The sequence below is a fragment of the Meles meles genome, chromosome 2 (genome assembly GCF_922984935.1).
Source record: "Meles meles chromosome 2, mMelMel3.1 paternal haplotype, whole genome shotgun sequence".
NCBI classification, from domain to species: Eukaryota; Metazoa; Chordata; class Mammalia; order Carnivora; family Mustelidae; genus Meles; species Meles meles.
In genome coordinates this window covers 171,517,965-171,536,617 of record NC_060067.1, presented here as the reverse complement: position 1 = coordinate 171,536,617, position 18,653 = coordinate 171,517,965, and the positions used below count along the sequence as shown (strand labels likewise).

The window sequence follows — 18,653 nt, the reverse complement described above, 5'->3', positions numbered from 1 at the left end:
AACCGATTTCCTCAGAAAACTCACGAAGACTTAAGGGCGCCCTTTTGACATTCAACGGAGCTCCTGGCTTTGGTGGGGCAGCCCTGAGACACACCGTCCAATCCTGTAGGATTCATACCTGTGCTCAAGCCTTGTGAAGAATTTGGAGGAAGCCCCGGGGCAGGAGGAGGGCAGGGTTCATCTCCGGACTCACAAACCCAAGCCCGGGGCGCGGGCAGGTTTAGCTTCGCTTTCACGCTGGTTCCTTGCGCCCTCTCGTGGTCAAGCGAAGTGGGCGCTCAGAAGGCCCCTGTTGAAGTTCCAGGTACTCCATTCCAGAGGCGGTTCCCAATTTTCGGTGGAAATTCCCCATGGAACACTAATTCTCTTCTTATAAACCTCAGTACTTCCCCACTTTAAGAGACTGACCTTAAGCTTTCTAATTATAACTGAAAAACATGTTTCCAAATTTAAAAATTTTGTAAAATACAGAAAAGTGTAAAGAAGGAAATAAAAGGTCACATATACTCTAATCCAGAAAACAGTCACTATCAAAATTTTGATAAATTCTCCCAATTTCTTTCTATGCAGGTACAGATGCACATATACATATACCATTTATCTGTTTAATATTCAATATAATTAATCTATCACCAGCTCCAGAACTAGCCATCACTAATGCCTACACGTCCCCACGTGTACCTCCTCTAGTCAGTCACACCGCCTGCCTCTCCAGCACTGATGTTTACGGTTAGCATTCCATTGCTTCTTCTTTTAAAGATTCTATGTACTGGGTCCTGGGTTCGAGTCCTGCACTGTGTTCCTTGCTCAGCCGGGAGCCTTCCGCTCCCTCTGGTTCTTGCGCTCTTTCTCCCTCTGACAAATAGATAAAATCTTTTTTAAAAATTAAAAAAGTATTTACTTAAGAGAGAGAGCACAAGCAGAGGGAGAGGCAGAAAGAGAGGGAGAAGGAGACTCCCCTGCTGAGCAAGGAGTCAGACATGGGGCTCCATCCCAGGATCATGACCTGAGCCGAAAACAGACGCTTACCTGACTGAGCCACCCAGGTGTCCCTCCACTGCTTCTTCTTAAAGTAAAATTACAACACACACAAGTACACACACACACAATTTGGGGTTACACTGTATTTACTTCTGCTTCCTCCTCTTTGTTTTTCACTGAACCTTTCTCTTAGATCATCAAATGCTAATCAGAACATTTGGCCGTACCATAATCCAGAACATGGGTATATCATAGTTTATTTAATGAATCCTCTAAATGTTGACCATTTAGTTTTTAAAAATTTTTGCTATTCTAAATCATTCAAGCTGTTTAAGAGAAGTCTTTGCCCACATCCATGATTGCTTCCTTGAGACCAGCCCCTAGACACGCAATTTTGGAGTATGGTATATTGACATCTTTGATCACTCTGTCCCTCTGTGCTGGAAGCCATTCCCCTGTCGTCCATCTGAGCCATTCTGAGATATCCTTTCCTCAGAGCAGCCTTTAGTCTCCTCCCCCAGCATACTGAGGGGCTTTCACCACTGGGTCCCTCTGTGCCCTGCAGCCTCCCTGTAGAAGGCCAAGGGACATGGTCTGTACCTCTTCCTCTTCAAAGATGCCTTTAGTTGCTCGGTGACTAGGGGACCGTCACCAGTGCCTCATCAGCCTTTTGGAGTCCCTGAAAACAAACAAGTGAGCCCTTTTGCTTTAATGAAAAGAATTAAATAATACCACTGGCTTCAGAATCTTTTTTACATTTAGCGTAATTAAACTACCAAATCTTCAGGGTGGGGCATCTGCTCTTCAGTTGTTTTTCATTTCTGAGGGTAAAATTATACTAACCTTCTGAGATTTTTCTCTCAAAAACGGAGGCAGATCAGCAGGCTGTCTTGCCTAGAGCAGGTGACTTGTACTAGGAAACTACTCACCCTTGAGTTGACGTGGGCTTCTGAACCCAGACAGCACTGATGCGTGGGGCTGTTTCCTCCTACATTAGCTCTAAGCATGGTGCCCTGCACATAACAAGTACTTAGCAAATGTCTCACCCATGAAGGAGTCTAAAATTCCTTCCCTGCTCTAAAATCCCATTTCTAAAAACTTTACAGGAGAAGAACGCCATGTTACTAGGATTTGGAGTTCCCAAGGTTTTCGATCCCAAGTGCATTGGGGGAAGAGAACTGGCTGTAGTTTCAAGGTGGTTGAGGCCAGGGTCTTGGTATGGGCATTAAGCATGAACCTGGATCCAGCTAAGTTGACAGGGCCGGAGAGACATGAAGCAAAGGAAGGATTTTCTGGGTGACTGCTGTTTTCCTTAACACCTTCTTTCATCACCTTCCTGAGGAAGTCTCTCTGTATGTCTAGGGCTGGTGTGGTCAAGTCCTTTCAGAAGAAAGATCTTTGGATAACAGAAGCTGAAGGAAGGAGTGTTGCCAAATTCCCATTCAAGTGCTCTTTTTAGTAGCCTTTAATGGCCTGCCATAGCTGACCAAGGCACACACACACATATACACATATATGCACATATACCCATATTAGAGCCAATCTTTGTATAGCTTTTAAACTCTTACAGCATATTCCTTTTCATCTGTTATTAACTAATGAACATCTCCCACATGCAAGGTATCTATATGCTATAGATACATTATTTCTTATCCACTCAGTCCTTTGAAGTAGATACTATTTATTTCTATGACACAAAGGTAGAGACTGAGCCACAGAGAGGTTAAGTTGCTTGCCTAAGACCAAAGAGCTGGCCCATCTAGGATACAAACTCAGCCTCTTTGGACTCCAAAGCTCATTTTACTTAGCCTGCTAAGTAATACTGCTTTGCTTATGATATTTATCATATTCTGCCTCATTCAGCAGGTATTGGTCCAAGTCCTACATTATGAGCCCTTTGGGAGCATTTATCTTACTTATCTATTAGCCTGAAATGCCTTCCTTACACACACCAGGCAAATAATGGTATCTGCCTACTGATACAAGCGGCAACTTGTAGACTGAACATCAATAAATTTTGGGGGGGGGCTTTTTTCTCCCCAACTTTTTATTTTGAAAAATTTAAAACTTACAGGAAAGTTTCAAGAATAATGCAATGAACACCCATATATCTTCCACCTAGATTCACCAATTGTTAATGTTTTGTACATTTGTGCATTTCTTGTTTTTGTTTTTTTTCTTAACCATTTGAGCTCCATGCAGATACATGCTATTTCACTCCTAAATACTTCAGCATACATCTCCTAAAATCAAGGCCATTTCTGCATAACCCAGATGCAATTATGAACATCAGAAAATTATACATTGTTGTACCACTAACATAATAAAGTCAAATTTTCCCAATTATGCCAATAATGGTTCTCAATAGCTGTTTGGTTTTTTTGATCTAGGTTTCAATTGAGGATCACATTGCTTGCAGTGCCATACCTTTCTTTTTAATCTAGAATAGTTCATTAGCCTTTTTCTTAATCTTTCCTGAAATTTACATTTTAGAAGAGACTCAGCGGTTGTTTTGCAGAATGTCCCTCAATTTGGATTTGTCCGATTGTTCCATGAATCGAGTCACAACTTTAGCAAGAATAATACCTTTGTGACCTCTGTTATCACATGGGGAGCACATGACATGGTCTGCACCATCCCTGGTCCTGTTAAGTTTGGTTACTTGGTGAAGGGTGACTTCTCCAATGTGAAGGTGCTCTTTTTCTCTTTAGTAAGGAGTCTGCAGGCTGACGCTTTGGAACTGTGTGACTGTCTTCAAATGCCTAGCATCTATTGATAACTGTTTCCTGAAAGTGGTGGATCCAGAGTGATGATTTTCTCTTTCCATAATTTCTTCTGTATTTATTAGCTGGTATTCTTCTGTAAAGAAGAGCTTTCTCTCCTCCATCTCTCTCCCTTTGAATTACAAGCTATGGCTACCTGTGAGATCTTGAATAAGTCACGTCACGTACCCCTTGGGGCCCCGTTTACTCATCCTTGAGATGAGATAACCTAAGGATCGCATTCTTGAGTTTTAGTCAGCTGGAGACGAAACTCCCACGAAGATCTTCTCCGCATCTGAACCAAACAGACCAGGCCACAGCATCCATCCGGGCGTCCCAGGTCCTCTCCAGCCCCGCAGCCCCTCCCATAGCAACAGTAACTAGTAACCTCCGGGCGTTCTCGCGAGAGCGCGCCCCTTCGGGGACAGAGGTGCGGTCCCCCAGGCCTCTTCGCCTGCGTCGACTCCCGCTCCTGCCACCTGCTCGCCGGGCTCTCCCGCGCACGCGCGCACACGGAGCCAGACAGTTGGGTCCTAAGTCCTTCTCCGCGCTCAGACCCGCGGCGCGCGACCCCGGCGCGACACTGCGGCGCAAACGCCGTGCGCGGGCGGAGCGGGTAGGGGCGCGCAGGCGCCGCGGGGAGAGTGAGGCCGCGCAGGCGCGGACGGCGTTGGTTTGAAGAAGACCTTCAGCGTTGCCCTGGCAGAGCGGAGCCGGGCCCTCTAGTTTGGAGGTGAGGGGACTCGCGACCGGTGGGGACGGGGTCGGTAGCGGCCCGCCGCCGAGCAGGGGACCCAGCTCGAGAGGCGAGCCTAACGGAGGGCTCGGAAGGGAGAGAGGAGCCTCACGGGGCGCGGGCCCCGGCGGGCTGCGGGCGGCAGAGGGGATCTTGTTCCCCCGACCGCTTCAGGGGATGGAGCCGCAGCGCTGGCGTGGGGAGCGGCGCTCGGGGCGCCCTCTCCCTCTCTGGTGGGCCCCCAGGACTTTGTAGGCGTCAGGCCAGAAAGGAGGTTGGTTTCTAGGGAAGTTGGGTCCTCGAACCCTAAACCCATCCCACCCCCCACCCCCGCCCCCCGCCCCCAGCCCCCAGCTTCCTCTCTGGAATTGTTGCCCAGTATCAGGGGAGCTCTGTAGCACTCCTTATCGCCAAGGGGAGGCTGCTGTGTGTGCAGCCGAATGCGGCAAAAGGAGGAACAAAAGGGGCTCTTTACTGTCAAGTTAGTAATTGTGTAAAGCAGTATTACCTAATTAACCCTTCCCCGGCCGTCTGCATCTAAAGCAACCTCGTAGTTGTGCATGCCAACGAACAACAAGTGCATTTTGTAGAGCTGATAGAAATATGCGATGATAGCTTGATTCCCGAGTGGCATGAAGTCTGTGTCTTCTGTTTTTTGCTTGATCATACCAGCAGTGCATTTCCCATCAGAATCATGGGCCTGAAAAAGTAAGCTTGAACTAGGCAGAATTGAGATCACTTAGTAAACTAAACCAGCTGCACTTTTGCAAAGTGTCTTTAGCAGTGGTTTTGAAAAAAATAAAGCAAAATGCTAAAAGACTGTCGCCAGATGGATGCTTCTAAACAGTTAAGTGTATCTTTTCTCTTTTCAGTAGATGAAAATCCAGACTGTAAAGACTTAACATTTTTATTTGACTATATAGGGCCTGCCTTTCTATACCAGCCTCCTCATGTTTAGACTTCTGGCAGATTTCATCAGATACCAGCATGGCTGAAGTAATAAAAGAGTAGTATCAGATTGCAGTTGGCAATGTGTAAGTAGTCTAGAATTGATCATTTGAATGCAGGAAATTGAATTGTAAAAGAATTGCCCTGGAAGTGAACTCTGAAATCCTGGCTTAGGACAAAGTTGTATTACCGTGTGAGTCAGTACTTTCTCTTTCACCTTTACTATACTCTTTTCTCTTTATATATATATATATTTTGTATTATACTCCACCCTTTTAACGTAAGTCTGTCATATTTGACAGGTTTAGATTAAGGAACAAATTTTAAATCACAAAAAGTGCATCATAAGCGTATGTTGTGTTCAGATATAATGGTATAGGCAGAAACTTAGCAGAGGGGCAGATTAAGAGCCAGACTGAATATACGTAAATATTAGCTTGAGTGAGTAGATAATTCAGACAGTAATTTCATGGGATAGCTGGTGCTCTTGATTTTTCTGGTATTGGACTAATGGGACTCCTTGAGATGGTTCTACAGTTGGCTAGACGTGGTTCTTGAGGCTGTTGCAGGACAAGAGGGCAGAGGGGTGGTATGTTTATCTGTGTAGACAGAGCTTCTGAGAACTTCAACATGAGAGCCATATTGGCAGTGGAAAAGCTTTGTGAGTACCAAGTAGATAAGGTGAAAACTGAAGGCACCTTTGATTTTTGAAGGTTTTAACTTTAGAGTATACACCAGTTTTTGGTAAGCAGAATTGCTGCAGGTAGAGTTTATCCTGTTTGTGGTTAATGGGTAAGATTATATAATTTTTATTTTTAAAAGAGCTTTGAGAGAGAACATATTCTGAATGAATGCATTCCAGTTAGTATGGTAATTATTTTAAGAGCTGAGTTTCACAGTGGCAAAAATGTTAACCCTGAAGATTTTTAATGCATCTATTCTTACAATTCTTCAAAACAGTTTTACTTTGTCACTTTAGTAGCTCTTGGCTTTATAACAGCGCAAAAGATGTTTTCCAGTGAAAAGTTTGCATATATATATATATATATTTTTTTTAAAGTAAAAGTCCAATTTAACAAAGCTTCTCCTCAGCCTCTGAGAAATTTTTCTTTGAAATGCAGTCAGAAAGATGATCTCTGTGAATCTCATGAAAAAATCCTTTTATTATCCCATATTCTGGAAAGTTCTTTGTATCTGACAGAGAGATAGAGAGAGCACAAGTAGGCAGAGTGGCAGGCAGAGGGAGAGGGAGAAGCAGGCTCTCCACTGAGCAGGGAGCCAATGTGGGGCTCGATCCCAGACCCTGGGATCATGACCTGAGCCAAGGCAGATGCTTAACCAACTGAGTCAGCCAGGCGCCCCTGGAAAGTTCTTCGTAAAGAAGTAGAATGCCTTCTCCTAACTTTGCTTGCATTAGGGTGTAAGCATTAATGATGCAAAGGCAGAGAAAACCATATACCTCTTCTCACAGGACTAAATACTAAGACTGTGGGTGAGTAAATACTAAATGGCTCTTTTTGTTCCTTTGTCCTTATTTTTCTTCATAAGATATGTGTAACACGCCGACTTACTGTGACCTAGGAAAGGCCGCGAAGGATGTCTTCAATAAAGGATATGGTAAGTGTGCTATTGTACATTTCCAGTTTGGGGTAAGGGTTAGTGTTGAATGCTTATTACTATATGCAAGATGCAGTGCTAGTAAAATGAGGTGAAGTTAATATTAATCTACTTCACAAGATTTAAGGGGATAACTAGCAACAGATTATTAGACTCATTAGAGGTAGAGTGCCTTACAAGCATTAAAAGCAATTATATACAAATATGTATGCATATATATTTGCATATTTAATGTTATCTGTAAGATGAAGTAATAGAAATGTGTAATACTTTTGTCCCTTCTGGCCAGCCCTGGAGACTCTTAAAGTAGGGGGCTACATTTTTCCTTCTCCAAATAATGGGTATTTTCATGAGCATGAAGATAGAACTTTTGACTTTTTGGAGTAACATATTCTTGATCCCAAATGGATATATATATATTTTTAATTTTATTTATTTATTTGACAGAGAGACACAGCAAGAGAGGAAACACAAACAGGGGGAGTGGGAGAGGGAGAAGCACGCTTCCCACCGAGCAGGGAGCCCAATATGTGGCTTGATCCCAGACCCTGGGATCATGACCTGAGCCAAGGCAGATGCTTAATGACCGAGCCACCCAGGTGTCCCTGTTTTTGATTTTTTTTTTTTTTAAGGTTTTATCCATTTATTTGACAGAGATCACAAGTAGACAGAGAAGCAGGCAGAGAGAGAGGAAGGGAAGCAGGCTCCCTGCTGAGCAGAGAGAGCCCAATGCGGGGCTTGATCCCAGGACCCTGGGCTCATGACCTGAGCCGAAGGTGGAGGCTTAACCCACTGAGCCACCCAGGCACCCCTGTTTTTGATTTTTAAAACTTAGTCTTTCAATTTTTGTGCTATATACATTTGATTTTTCTTATTAACTAGTATAATTAAGTCTATACTTATATAAGCATAGTATTTTCTGATAATTTTTTCTTTGAGAGCTTAAAAATTATACTTATTTCATAATTCAGTTTTTAATGGAACTCTCACCTAATGAGGATACTGTGTATTTTCCATATAGCGGGTATATGGACTGTTTTCATAATCTCTAAGTTGTAAAAACTGGAGTGAAGGGGCGCCTGGGTGGCTCAGTGGGTTAAGCCTCTGCCTTCATGGTCATGGTCTCAGGGTCCTGGGATCAAGCCCCGCATTGGGCTCTCTGCTCAGCAGGGAGCCTGCTTCCCTTCCTCTCTGTGCCTGCCTCTCTGCCTACTTGTGATGTCTCTCTCTGTCAAATAAAATAAAAATTGTTTAAAAAAAAAACTGGAGGGTGCCTGGGTGGCTCAGTGGTTTAAGCTGCTGCCTTCAGCTCAGGTCATGATCTCAGGGTCCTGGGATCGAGTCCCGCATCGGGCTCTCTGCTTGGCAGGGAGCCTGCTTCCTCCTCTCTCTCTCTCTGCCTGCCTCTCTCCCTACTTGTGATCTCTGTCTGTCAAATAAATAAATAAAATCTTTAAAAAAAAACAAAAAAAAACTGGCGTGAATATCACATTTTGTACATTACTGTGTTTTTGTTTTTGCCTAGGATTTGGCATGGTCAAAATAGATCTGAAAACCAAGTCCTGTAGTGGAGTGGTGAGTACCCAATATAATTTTAATAGATGTAGCATAATTAACTTAAAGAAACCTGTTAAAAAATTGTTTAGTCTAGTTCTGTGAGTCAGTGTACATTTGGAACTATGCTGTCCTCCCTACAGTTTCGTCATACTCTCAGATTTCAGTGAGCATCTTTGCCTTCGCCTTAGACAATCAGGTTGAATTTTGGGGGAGAACAAATATTCTTACAATAAGAATAATAATAAGAATTCTCCCCCTTCTAATAAGAATATGCTGAGTTTTAGTCTCAGGAGATATAAAATATACGTATTTTTTTGACCCATATCATATCTTTATACTTTTATGAATACATATCTGGGTACTAAAAACTTTACTTCCATTATGATGGGTTCAAGTAGGTTTTATTGCCCTCTTACAAAAACCAATTATAGTCTGTCCCTTCATTATTGGTCAAAACAAATGTAGAACTAAATTCATGCAAAGGCTTAATCTACAGTTTTTATTGGATGTTAATAAGATCTTTTTTACTGAAAGTTAAGAATGTAGTAAAGGATACAGGCATATTTTCAAAGTATCATTAACCAGAACTTTTATTCAGTAAATCTGGCAAATAGTTTAACTTTACATTCACCGTATTCTCTGATTTCTGCTCACCAATAGCATATCTTTTTAGTATTTACCTGTTTAAACCAGTGCTAACTTTATTTCCAGATACAATAATTTAATTAGAGTAGCTAAAGAAATGTGGAATTCTTACGATACTTTGTCTCATACTCCTGGTTTGTCACTATCATTTTCTTCCTGGGTTTTTCTAGTGGTAAATAAATACATATGCAGCTACTGCTGGATGGCATATTGTTACATGGTTCTGTTAAAAGAGAAAAATTATACTAACTTTGAATAGGGTTTCAGAATTTGGTCAAGTTAGGTTTGTGTTGCAAAAATCATCCACTAAAATTTTATCTCCTTTCCATGCTGCTGTGGTGTGGGACTGTTCATTCAGATGGTAAGAAAAACAGAGCATATTTGTGTGCTTGCTTTTATGGCTGCTTTCGGTCTCTGGTATTGATTTAGGATAAATTTCATCCATTGCTCCATTCATCCATTGCAATCAATTCTTAGATTGCACTTAATATTTATATCATATACCATCTACTTCACATAACATTTTTGTGGTGGTTTCGTTGTGTACTAGGCTTTACTGTAGAGCTATAGATACTATGTGCATTTTATAAATGGATTTTGCACTGTTTGATCTAAGGAAGTTAGAGAAAAACTAAAACAATTGTGAGCCAATTAAACTTTCTTTTTTTTTATGCCAATTAAACTTTTTAACTTAGGAAAATTCTGGCCTTTTCTTTAAGATTTGTTCTTCAGGTATTTTAGACTTTTGAGAGAACTTCAAACTAAGAAATAATGGTAACAAGGGAAAGATGTAGACTAAATACACTTCTACCTTAGTTTTGTGTGTGAAGTTTTCCTAACACTGAAATTGAGGTTTATCTATGCTATACTTTCAAGTTTATAAGGGGCATATATGAAAAATAAAACACTGGATAGTTGGATTTACTAAAGAAAGCAATGCTCGCATTGTGTGGACTATTAAACATGACTAGCATTTTGTCATTTTGTACTGAGGCCTTGCCCTAAAGTGTGCAGCATGATACTCTCTTGGAAAATTTCCTGCGTGGTGTTGATAAACAGATCACAGTTTCCCAGTTGTTTCATCAGCCTTAGAGCTAGAGGTATGGAACAGGCTATTTGGTAAAGGGAGGATTCATATTGCGGGCAGTGAAACAGACCTGCTTAGGGCTGGCAGCATTTCATGACTGCTGGCAGTATTTCAGAAATGTTCTCTAAAAACAGGGCCAATCAGAAGGTTTATTTCTTGATAGTTCATAGATTGTCAGTGACAGGTGTTGACTGTTTGCTTCCTTTTAGAGGGAGATCTGTTTCCTATTGCTCATTGTCATATGACTAAAACAACACCTACCTAGGGAGGAGGATATATTTTAAGGTGTTCATAGTAACTATTTGATAGAAAGCACTTTAAAAGGTAGATAGGGGAGAAGGGAGAAAGACAAGTTATGCTATTCCGTTATGTTGTGAAAAATGGGTCCATACTTTCAAGTATTGAGATTGTTTATACCAGAAGTTTTTCCGAGAGTTTTGTGGACCAAAGCAATAAAGTTTTTGTGATGGTGTAACTGTACTTCATGCCACTGAACTGTATACTTAAAAATGGAAATTTTATGTTAGGTGTATTTTACCACAATAAAAATAAAAAAAAAATTTAATGCACCAAAGTTCTCTTAAAAGAGGGTAGGGCTGGAACACCTGGGTGGATCAGTCGGTTAAGGGTCTGCCTTTGGCTTAGGTCATGATCCCAGCGCCTTGGAATTGAGCCCCATGTGGGGCTCCCTGCTCAGCAGGGAGTTTGCTTCTCCCTCCCCCTGCTCTTGCATGCTCGCTCGCTCTCTCTCTCCCCTCTCAAATAGATAAATAAAATCTTAAAAAAAAAAAAAAAAGAAAAAGAGGGTGGGTAATCCTTTCTGGTGTTTAATGATTTTTAAGGACTTTAAAATTAACTAATAGTTTGAAAGATATGATAGAGAATGAGTAATCTTTTTTCAAGTCACGAAAGTAAAATGTTTAAGATTCGATATTTTTGTCTTTTTAGTAAAGGCATTTATTTTCAGTAAAGATATTTCTCTTCTAAAGGAAAGAATTTAAGATTCTCATTTTAGTAAGAGAGAGTATATGGAACAAGAAGTACCAGTGAGAGAGGTGGGACAGTGGAAAGATCTGAAAGTGATTAAACTTTAGAAATAAGAAAGCAGGAAATACTTTGTGGTAACAGACTGTATTGGTTTCTGATGCATTCAGCACTACTTTCTGAAATATTTTCTGTTTGATGAGTTGATTTTAAAGTAATTATTTTTCTTGCTTATCAGGAATTTTCTACTTCTGGTCATGCCTACACTGATACAGGGAAAGCGTCAGGCAACCTAGAGACCAAATATAAGATCTGTAACTATGGACTTACCTTCACCCAGAAATGGAATACAGACAATACTCTTGGAACAGAAATCTCTTTGGAGAATAAGGTAAGAGAAAGCATTAGGAGTTATTTGTAGGTTAAATTTATCTTGCAGATAAAATGATCTGTAATCCCCAAATACAGTGTGAGAGAGATCTCATAACCTAGATAATAGCCATATTTTTTTCTCTGCATGTGGCCATCTTTGATATGTCTTAGATTTCTAGAAATACAGCTTTGTGAGTGCATAATTAGCACATTACATCTTTGTTCTGACCAGTTCTGTTTATAACTGAGCCTCTCCTGGGTAAACCAAACTATTCATAGTGAGGTAGTTTGATTTTATTTTTTAATTGTTGCAAAATTGGCTCCATAGAAAAGTGTTTTTAAATTCTATCGTGTCTTCACAGAGAAAAATTTATCAGCAGATACTTGTTAAGTATTTGCTATGTACAGGGCAGTGTTTTTTGAGGTATGTCTCCATGCACACTACCATAGATAACTATGAGTAACTGAATAAATTCCTTAGGTTGACTTGTTAAATGTTGGGTTATCTCATTACAGTAATTTCAAGAGAGTATCAAGATTACTTGGTTGTATTGGAATTTTGTTGTTTTGTTACTGTAATTAATGTTATTGGCTGTGATAGAATTTGACCTATACATTTAAACCTGGTTTTTGGTGAGAGAATCTGGTGAAACCTGGAGTTAAGGGGGAGGGGAAGGATAAAGATATAATTTAGTAAGTAACTTAATATTTGGTCAAAAAAAACAGAAAATTATTAATTGTTTATTTTATATCTTTGTTTTTCAGTTGGCTGAAGGATTGAAACTGACTCTTGATACCATATTTGTACCGAACACAGGGTAATTATCCAAACCCCATTTTCTGAAATGTTTTTGTAGACTGTAGGGAGAGAGCACTTTAGACTGGGGAATTGCAGGGAAATGTTTAGATCCAGGGAAAACTTAGGAGGTTGCTGTTAGGAACACCAAAGGACCTTGTGTGTACAATAAAGAGATAGGAGGATTCCTTTGAAGTAGGGTAAAGTTTTGATTTGAAAATTGAACAGATGAACAAAAATACAGAACTAGTCCAGAGGCACATTATAGGAAAAGTTCAGGAGCTAAAAGGGTTTGAGACTAGATATTTCTTTTTCTTTCTTTTTTTTTTTTTTTTTTTAAAGATTTATTTATTTGACAGATAGAGATTACAAGTAGGCAGAGAGGCAGAGAGAGAGAGGGGGAGAAGCAGGCTCCCTGCTGAGCAGAGAGTCTGATGCGGGGCTTGATCTCAGGACCCTGGGATCATGACCTGAGCCAAAGGCAGAGGCTTTAACCCAGTGAGCCACCCAGGCGCCCCCAAAACTAGATACTTCTTAAGCGCTTCTAAGATTATGGATGTGGTATTTTGCTGAGAGGTTAATTTCTTAAGAAAACAGTGTAATCTCCTGGCTGTGGAATGCTATAAGCAATAGTTCTACTACTGATATCCTTTTTTAGCCTTTAGAAATCTCCTAACCTCTGTGCTTCAATTTCTTTGTCTAAAAAACAGGGATCATGTTGTTTCTTATCTGCCTCACATAGGTTGGTGCTAGAAAAGGGCAAAGTGGCATTTTTCTTCGGCTGTAACAGTATGTGTATCATTCCTGCCACACACTTGAGTTATCTTCCAGACAAATATTCTCAGAAGCCTGATTAAAGACAAGGATGATAAAAACCAATTTGATGTTTTCAGTACCATTCTTCAGAAGTGCATACTTCTCTTCTATCCATCTAATGTTGTCCAGGGAGAAAACACTGACCTTAAGGGAAAATGAATATGTTTACTAAAGGACTGTATTCTTTTTTTTTTTTTTTTTTAAAGATTTTATTTATTTATTTGACAGACAGAGATCACAAGTAGGCGGAGAGGCAGGCAGAGAGAGGAAGGGAAGCAGGCTCCCTGCTGAGCAGAGAGCCCGATGCGGGGCTGGATCCCAGGACCCTGGGATCATGACCTGAGCCGAAGGCAGCGGCCCAATCCACTGAGCCACCCAGGCGCCCCTAAAGGACTGTATTCTTAAAAAAAAAAAAAAAAAAAAGATTTCTCTTCATGATAGGTTAATTACTTAGAATTGAAGTGTATCAGGTGTTGCGTTTTATAGCATTTGGGCATTTTAAAAACACTTAAAGAAATTTGGGTTCTCATGAATAAATACATATTCAGATTATTTGATACTGAGGTAGCTTATTCCTTTTTATACTTTCATTCATGCCTTTATGATATTAATCATGATATATCCTGTCATTTGAACTTACAGTGAAGAATAGGTAAAAATAGCATATGCGTTTCTTTTTTTTTTTTTTAAGAGAGTGCGCATACTAGAGAGAGCACAAGTGGTGGGGAGAGCAGACCCCACTGAGCACTGAACCTGATGCGGGGCTCGATCCCAGGACCCTGGGATCACGACTTGAGCTGAAGGCAGAGGCTTTAACCGACTGAGCCACCCACGGGCCCCAGTATATGCATTTCTAGTCCTAACAAAATTATGTTGGTAGTGCTAAGTCATTTGAAACTTTATTATATGTATGCCATCTATCAAAATAATATTTATATTGGTGGAGAGAGGGGATCCTACTCTGAACGGTAGTAGAAACTCATGTTTTATTTCTTACAGAAAGAAGAGTGGAAAATTGAAGGCCTCTTATAAACGGGATTGTTTCAGTCTTGGCAGTAACGTTGATATCGATTTTTCTGGACCAACCATCTATGGCTGGGCTGTGTTAGCTTTTGAAGGTTGGCTTGCTGGCTATCAGATGAGTTTTGACACAGCCAAATCCAAACTGTCACAGAATAATTTCGCCCTGGGTTACAAGGCTGCGGACTTCCAGCTGCACACTCATGTGTGAGTGTTTATAATTTATTCCGCCTTTACTGGTGCAGTTGCCCAAGAAGATGGTAGCCATTAGCACATTGAGAAGGTTAGAAATGATCGTTCCTGCATTTAGTATGCTTTGGTGGACATCCAGCCTCACTGAACTATTTTCCCAGTCAGTAAAACAGTGCCCAAGGTTAGTGCACTTGGTGCATCGTGCTGTGCTACTGGTAGTTACTAGCCTCTCAGCGTGTACACCAAACTTTAGGGAGGTCTAGAATCTGTTACAAGAACCACTAGGAGGGAGAAAGCCCGGGCATAGGTCACCTTCTGATGAAAGGGATCCTTTGGAGAATTTCTGCTTCCTCTGGTGCCTTACTCAGACTCAGTAGGTCTGGATCATGAAGAGCAACCATGTAATTGAAGTGAGCATCCTGGACCATATCCAGTGTTTCTGCAGAGGTTTTGGGGTACTCTTGGTCACAACCCAGCCGCCCCTATGGCATTCAGAAGTAGAAATCCTCAAAGCAATCCTGGATTCAATTCTGTAGGTTGCATCCTCTTGGTTAAATGAATTTGAACTTTGATAGTTTATGTCTTGGCCTACTGGGCACTGTTAATATGCCAGGGGAAAAAAAAAGTAAAGGAAGAACTTTGTGTTTTGGAAATGTTAGATTGCTCTCCACTAGACATTCCATTTCACTATGATGCCTGAAATAAAGTCAAGCAGTGGTATAGACAGTGGCGTTAAAATTGAAAACAGTACGATCGGGAAAACCATGAAAACTCAGGGACTAAGTTCAGGGATGCTTCAAAGCAATAACTTAGGCATGTCTCTAGAGCAGTACGCCCTAGGTATTGTGGGGGTGGTGCTTTTGGACTCAGGGTTGTTTCAAGTGAAGTTCAGAATTGGTTTATTCTTGTACTGCTGTGTTTTTTGTTTTGCAGAAATCTTTATTGAACTGTACTTTCAGGTTTCTGAATTCTTTCAACATCTCAGACTGACAGATCATATTTCCCTGAAGTATCTGCCTTTGTGCATAATTGAATTATGTCTAAGAAATTTACATTGTGGGGAGCTGAGTAAATGAATCAAGTGTTAATTACATTTTAATTAGCCAGTTATAAATTACACAACTGGATTTAGTTCCTTGTTTTCTTTGGTAGTCATTTATACTAGAAGTTTGCTGAAATAGATGAGTTGGAAAATGAGATCCTTGTCTAAACAGTCTTAGAATTTGTTTCCATATCATAAGAGTGGTACAAACTAGGTATGGCTTTTTCTTATACTATCAAAATAGGAATGATGGCACTGAATTTGGAGGGTCTATCTACCAGAAGGTTAATGAGAAGATAGAAACATCAATAAACCTTGCTTGGACGGCCGGCAGTAACAACACCCGTTTTGGCATCGCTGCTAAATACAAGCTGGACTGTAGAACTTCTCTATCTGTAAGAACGTGCTGTGAGATTGGGTTTCAGCTAAGTTGTAAATGAATGTTGTGATTTGGTTGGTGTGTGCATGTTCTTTATTAACTTTAGTGAGCTGGTCATTATATAGTGAAAAGAGTATTATACCTCAAGTCCAGGAATGTGGATTCTAGTCCTAGTTCTTCCTATAATTATTTGGCTGTTGTCTGACCTTGTGGAGTCATCTCTTTGGCCTCAAGATTTTCTTATCTGTAAATTCATGGTTTTTGATTACTATTCCTGTTGGTATTAGTAATTCTCATTAATAATGACACTAATTGAGCTCTCAAATTTCAGGTACTGTGCTCAGGGCTTAATGTGTAATATCTCATTTAATCCTCCCAACTACTCCATGTGGTGAGTAGTATCCTCATGCCCATTTTATAGATGAGGGAACTGAGACTTGGAAAGGTCAGGTAACTTGCCCAAAGCCCCAAATAAGTGTCAGTGTCAAGACTGGAATCCAGATCTTCTCTCGCCAGAGTTCATGTTCTTCTCACCACTGTCAGAGGTTGTAAACTGACATCTCAAGAAATTCAGTACACCAGGGGTGTTTGGATGCACAGTGTTTTAAAAATTTTGCTTGAGGCCTTTAAGCATGCATTCTCAAGGACCCTACTATCCCTACCAGTCCAATTAACTGAAGAGACTTTTATACCTTTTTACTAATTAAATTTTCAGTTTTGGTAGTTCTAGATTGGCCCGAAGTTGCTTTAGTTTTGGAAATCTGATGCATGAAATAGTGGTTGTACTGGACTTACATATTACGAAGTTGATTGTTTTCTAACTGTTTCTATTTTATCTCCTAATCTTAGGCTAAAGTAAATAATGCCAGCTTGATTGGACTGGGTTATACCCAGACCCTTCGACCAGGTGAGTAAAGGAATTAATAACAATGGGCGCGGGTTGGAGATAATGGAGGAATAATGAAAATAACCAATAAAACCTACAATCAACTGTGGGTCAGTTCAGACCATTTTGTCACAGTTGGTTGTTCATACAAAGTAAAACCGATCAAGTGCCTGTGCTTAACAAGTCTTTGTAGATTTCTTACTATAATTTGGTCACTCTGGTTTGTGAATTTGGTTGATCACTCATTTTTCTTAACCCTGAACTCCAAGTGATTTGCCGTGATTATGCTTTGCTCATTGCAGATCAGAGGATTATAGATAACCTCTGTTGATTTAGTCGGACCTGAATGCCTGTAACTCTCACACCCGGCTGTAATCTGTGCCCTTGACTCTGTCTATTGTTTCTAGAAAATGAAGGTAAGCTTGTAATACTTGTTATAACGAATGATTGTGGTGTTTTCTTCTTCCCAGGCGTCAAACTGACCCTGTCAGCTTTAATCGACGGAAAGAACTTCAATGCAGGAGGTCACAAGGTTGGGTTGGGATTTGAACTAGAAGCTTAACGTGGTTTTGAGTAAAGCATCCGATTTGTCCCTGGAGGTGAAGAGAACCCACTATGTTTTGGCCTTAAAATTCTTCTGTGAAATTTCAAAAGTGTGAACTTTTTATTCTTCCAAAGAATTGTAATCCTCCCCACACTGAAGTCTAGAGATCGCAAGTCCATCCGAAGGGAGGTACTTGAAGGCATGCTTGGAAGTTGTCATGTTTGTGCCACATTTCAGTTGAGTTCCGCAGTGTTATTTTAAATGTGTTCCTCAGCGACAATGTCGTGTCATGTTACAAAGGAAATGACCCGATCCTCCAGTTTGTACATCACGTCCTGCATGTCCCACGCCACTTTTTCGTGACCTTTTAATATATTGGTCTCTGTGCTGTAGTGGAATCTTTGGTTTTGCATCAGAGTAAAATAAAATAAACCCATCACATTTGGAACATAATCGCTCATGTAACTTGCTCTTGGTGGTTTTCTTGTATTTGGTGTGATTGGTTTTGTTTTGAAAAAATCCTCTCATTGGCGGTGGGTGGGATTTGTATTTAGAGTGGGACGTCTGACATGCGTGTGCTCTCGCTTACCCCTTCCCCTCTCGTTTATCCGGCCCGCTGCCCTTCTGCACTCAGGCTGAGGACTGAAACTGGGAGTTTTTTGTTGTTTTTTTTTTTTTAAGATTTTATTTATTTATTTGACACACACAGAGATCACAAGTAGGCAGAGAGGCAGGCAGAGAGAAAGGCAGAAGCAGGCTCCCTGCCAAGCAGAGAGCCCGATGCGGGGCTCAATCCCAGGACCCTGAGATCATGACCTGAGCCGAAGGCAGAGGTTTTAACCCACTGAGCCACTCAGGCGCCCCGAAACCGGGAGTTTTGTTCCACCGGGCAGAGGCACATTTGCTGGGGTGCCTGCTTCCTACTGCACTGTGGTAAAGCAGGGTCATACTGGTGGTGTAAGCGGCTGAGAGAGTGGGGGGAGGGGAGTGAGCAGAAGGATGGGCAAAGGGAAGAATATAGTAGGGGAAATGCTGTGGGGGAGAGATTGGTAGGAGGAGGCCAGGGCCAGAGGAGACCCAGCTGTGGCTCCCTTTAGGGCCTTAGGAAAGTGCTTTGAATATTGTATCTAGAGAAATAATAACCAAAGAATGGAGACACCAGCTTCATAAAGAAATGAATAGGCTGATAATACCTTCAGGGCCTACTGGTAAATATCTTCCTTTCTAAAAATAGAACTCTTTTTGAAATCCCTTTCTAAAAATGATATATGCTGGTTGCAACAAATGCA

General features: G+C 40.9%; 1 protein-coding gene across 2 annotated transcripts; it reads left to right on the top strand.

The window, feature by feature from the left end:
* Nucleotides 1-4,330: 4,330 nt before the first annotated feature.
* Nucleotides 4,331-17,817, top strand: VDAC3 (voltage dependent anion channel 3). 2 transcript variants are annotated; one of them, XM_045998104.1, is made up of 10 exons: nt 4,331-4,476; nt 6,976-7,044; nt 8,570-8,619; nt 9,605-9,607; nt 11,556-11,708; nt 12,455-12,507; nt 14,301-14,528; nt 15,800-15,950; nt 16,784-16,841; nt 17,291-17,817. In XM_045998104.1, exons 2-10 carry the CDS (start codon nt 6,978-6,980, stop codon nt 17,380-17,382), a joined length of 855 nt encoding a protein of 284 aa, XP_045854060.1. In that variant the 5' UTR covers nt 4,331-4,476; nt 6,976-6,977; the 3' UTR covers nt 17,383-17,817. The 2 variants fall into 2 exon arrangements, with proteins under 2 accessions (XP_045854060.1, XP_045854061.1); XM_045998105.1 differs by lacking the exon at nt 9,605-9,607 and having other exon boundaries at nt 4,337-4,476.
* Nucleotides 17,818-18,653: the final 836 nt, after the last annotated feature.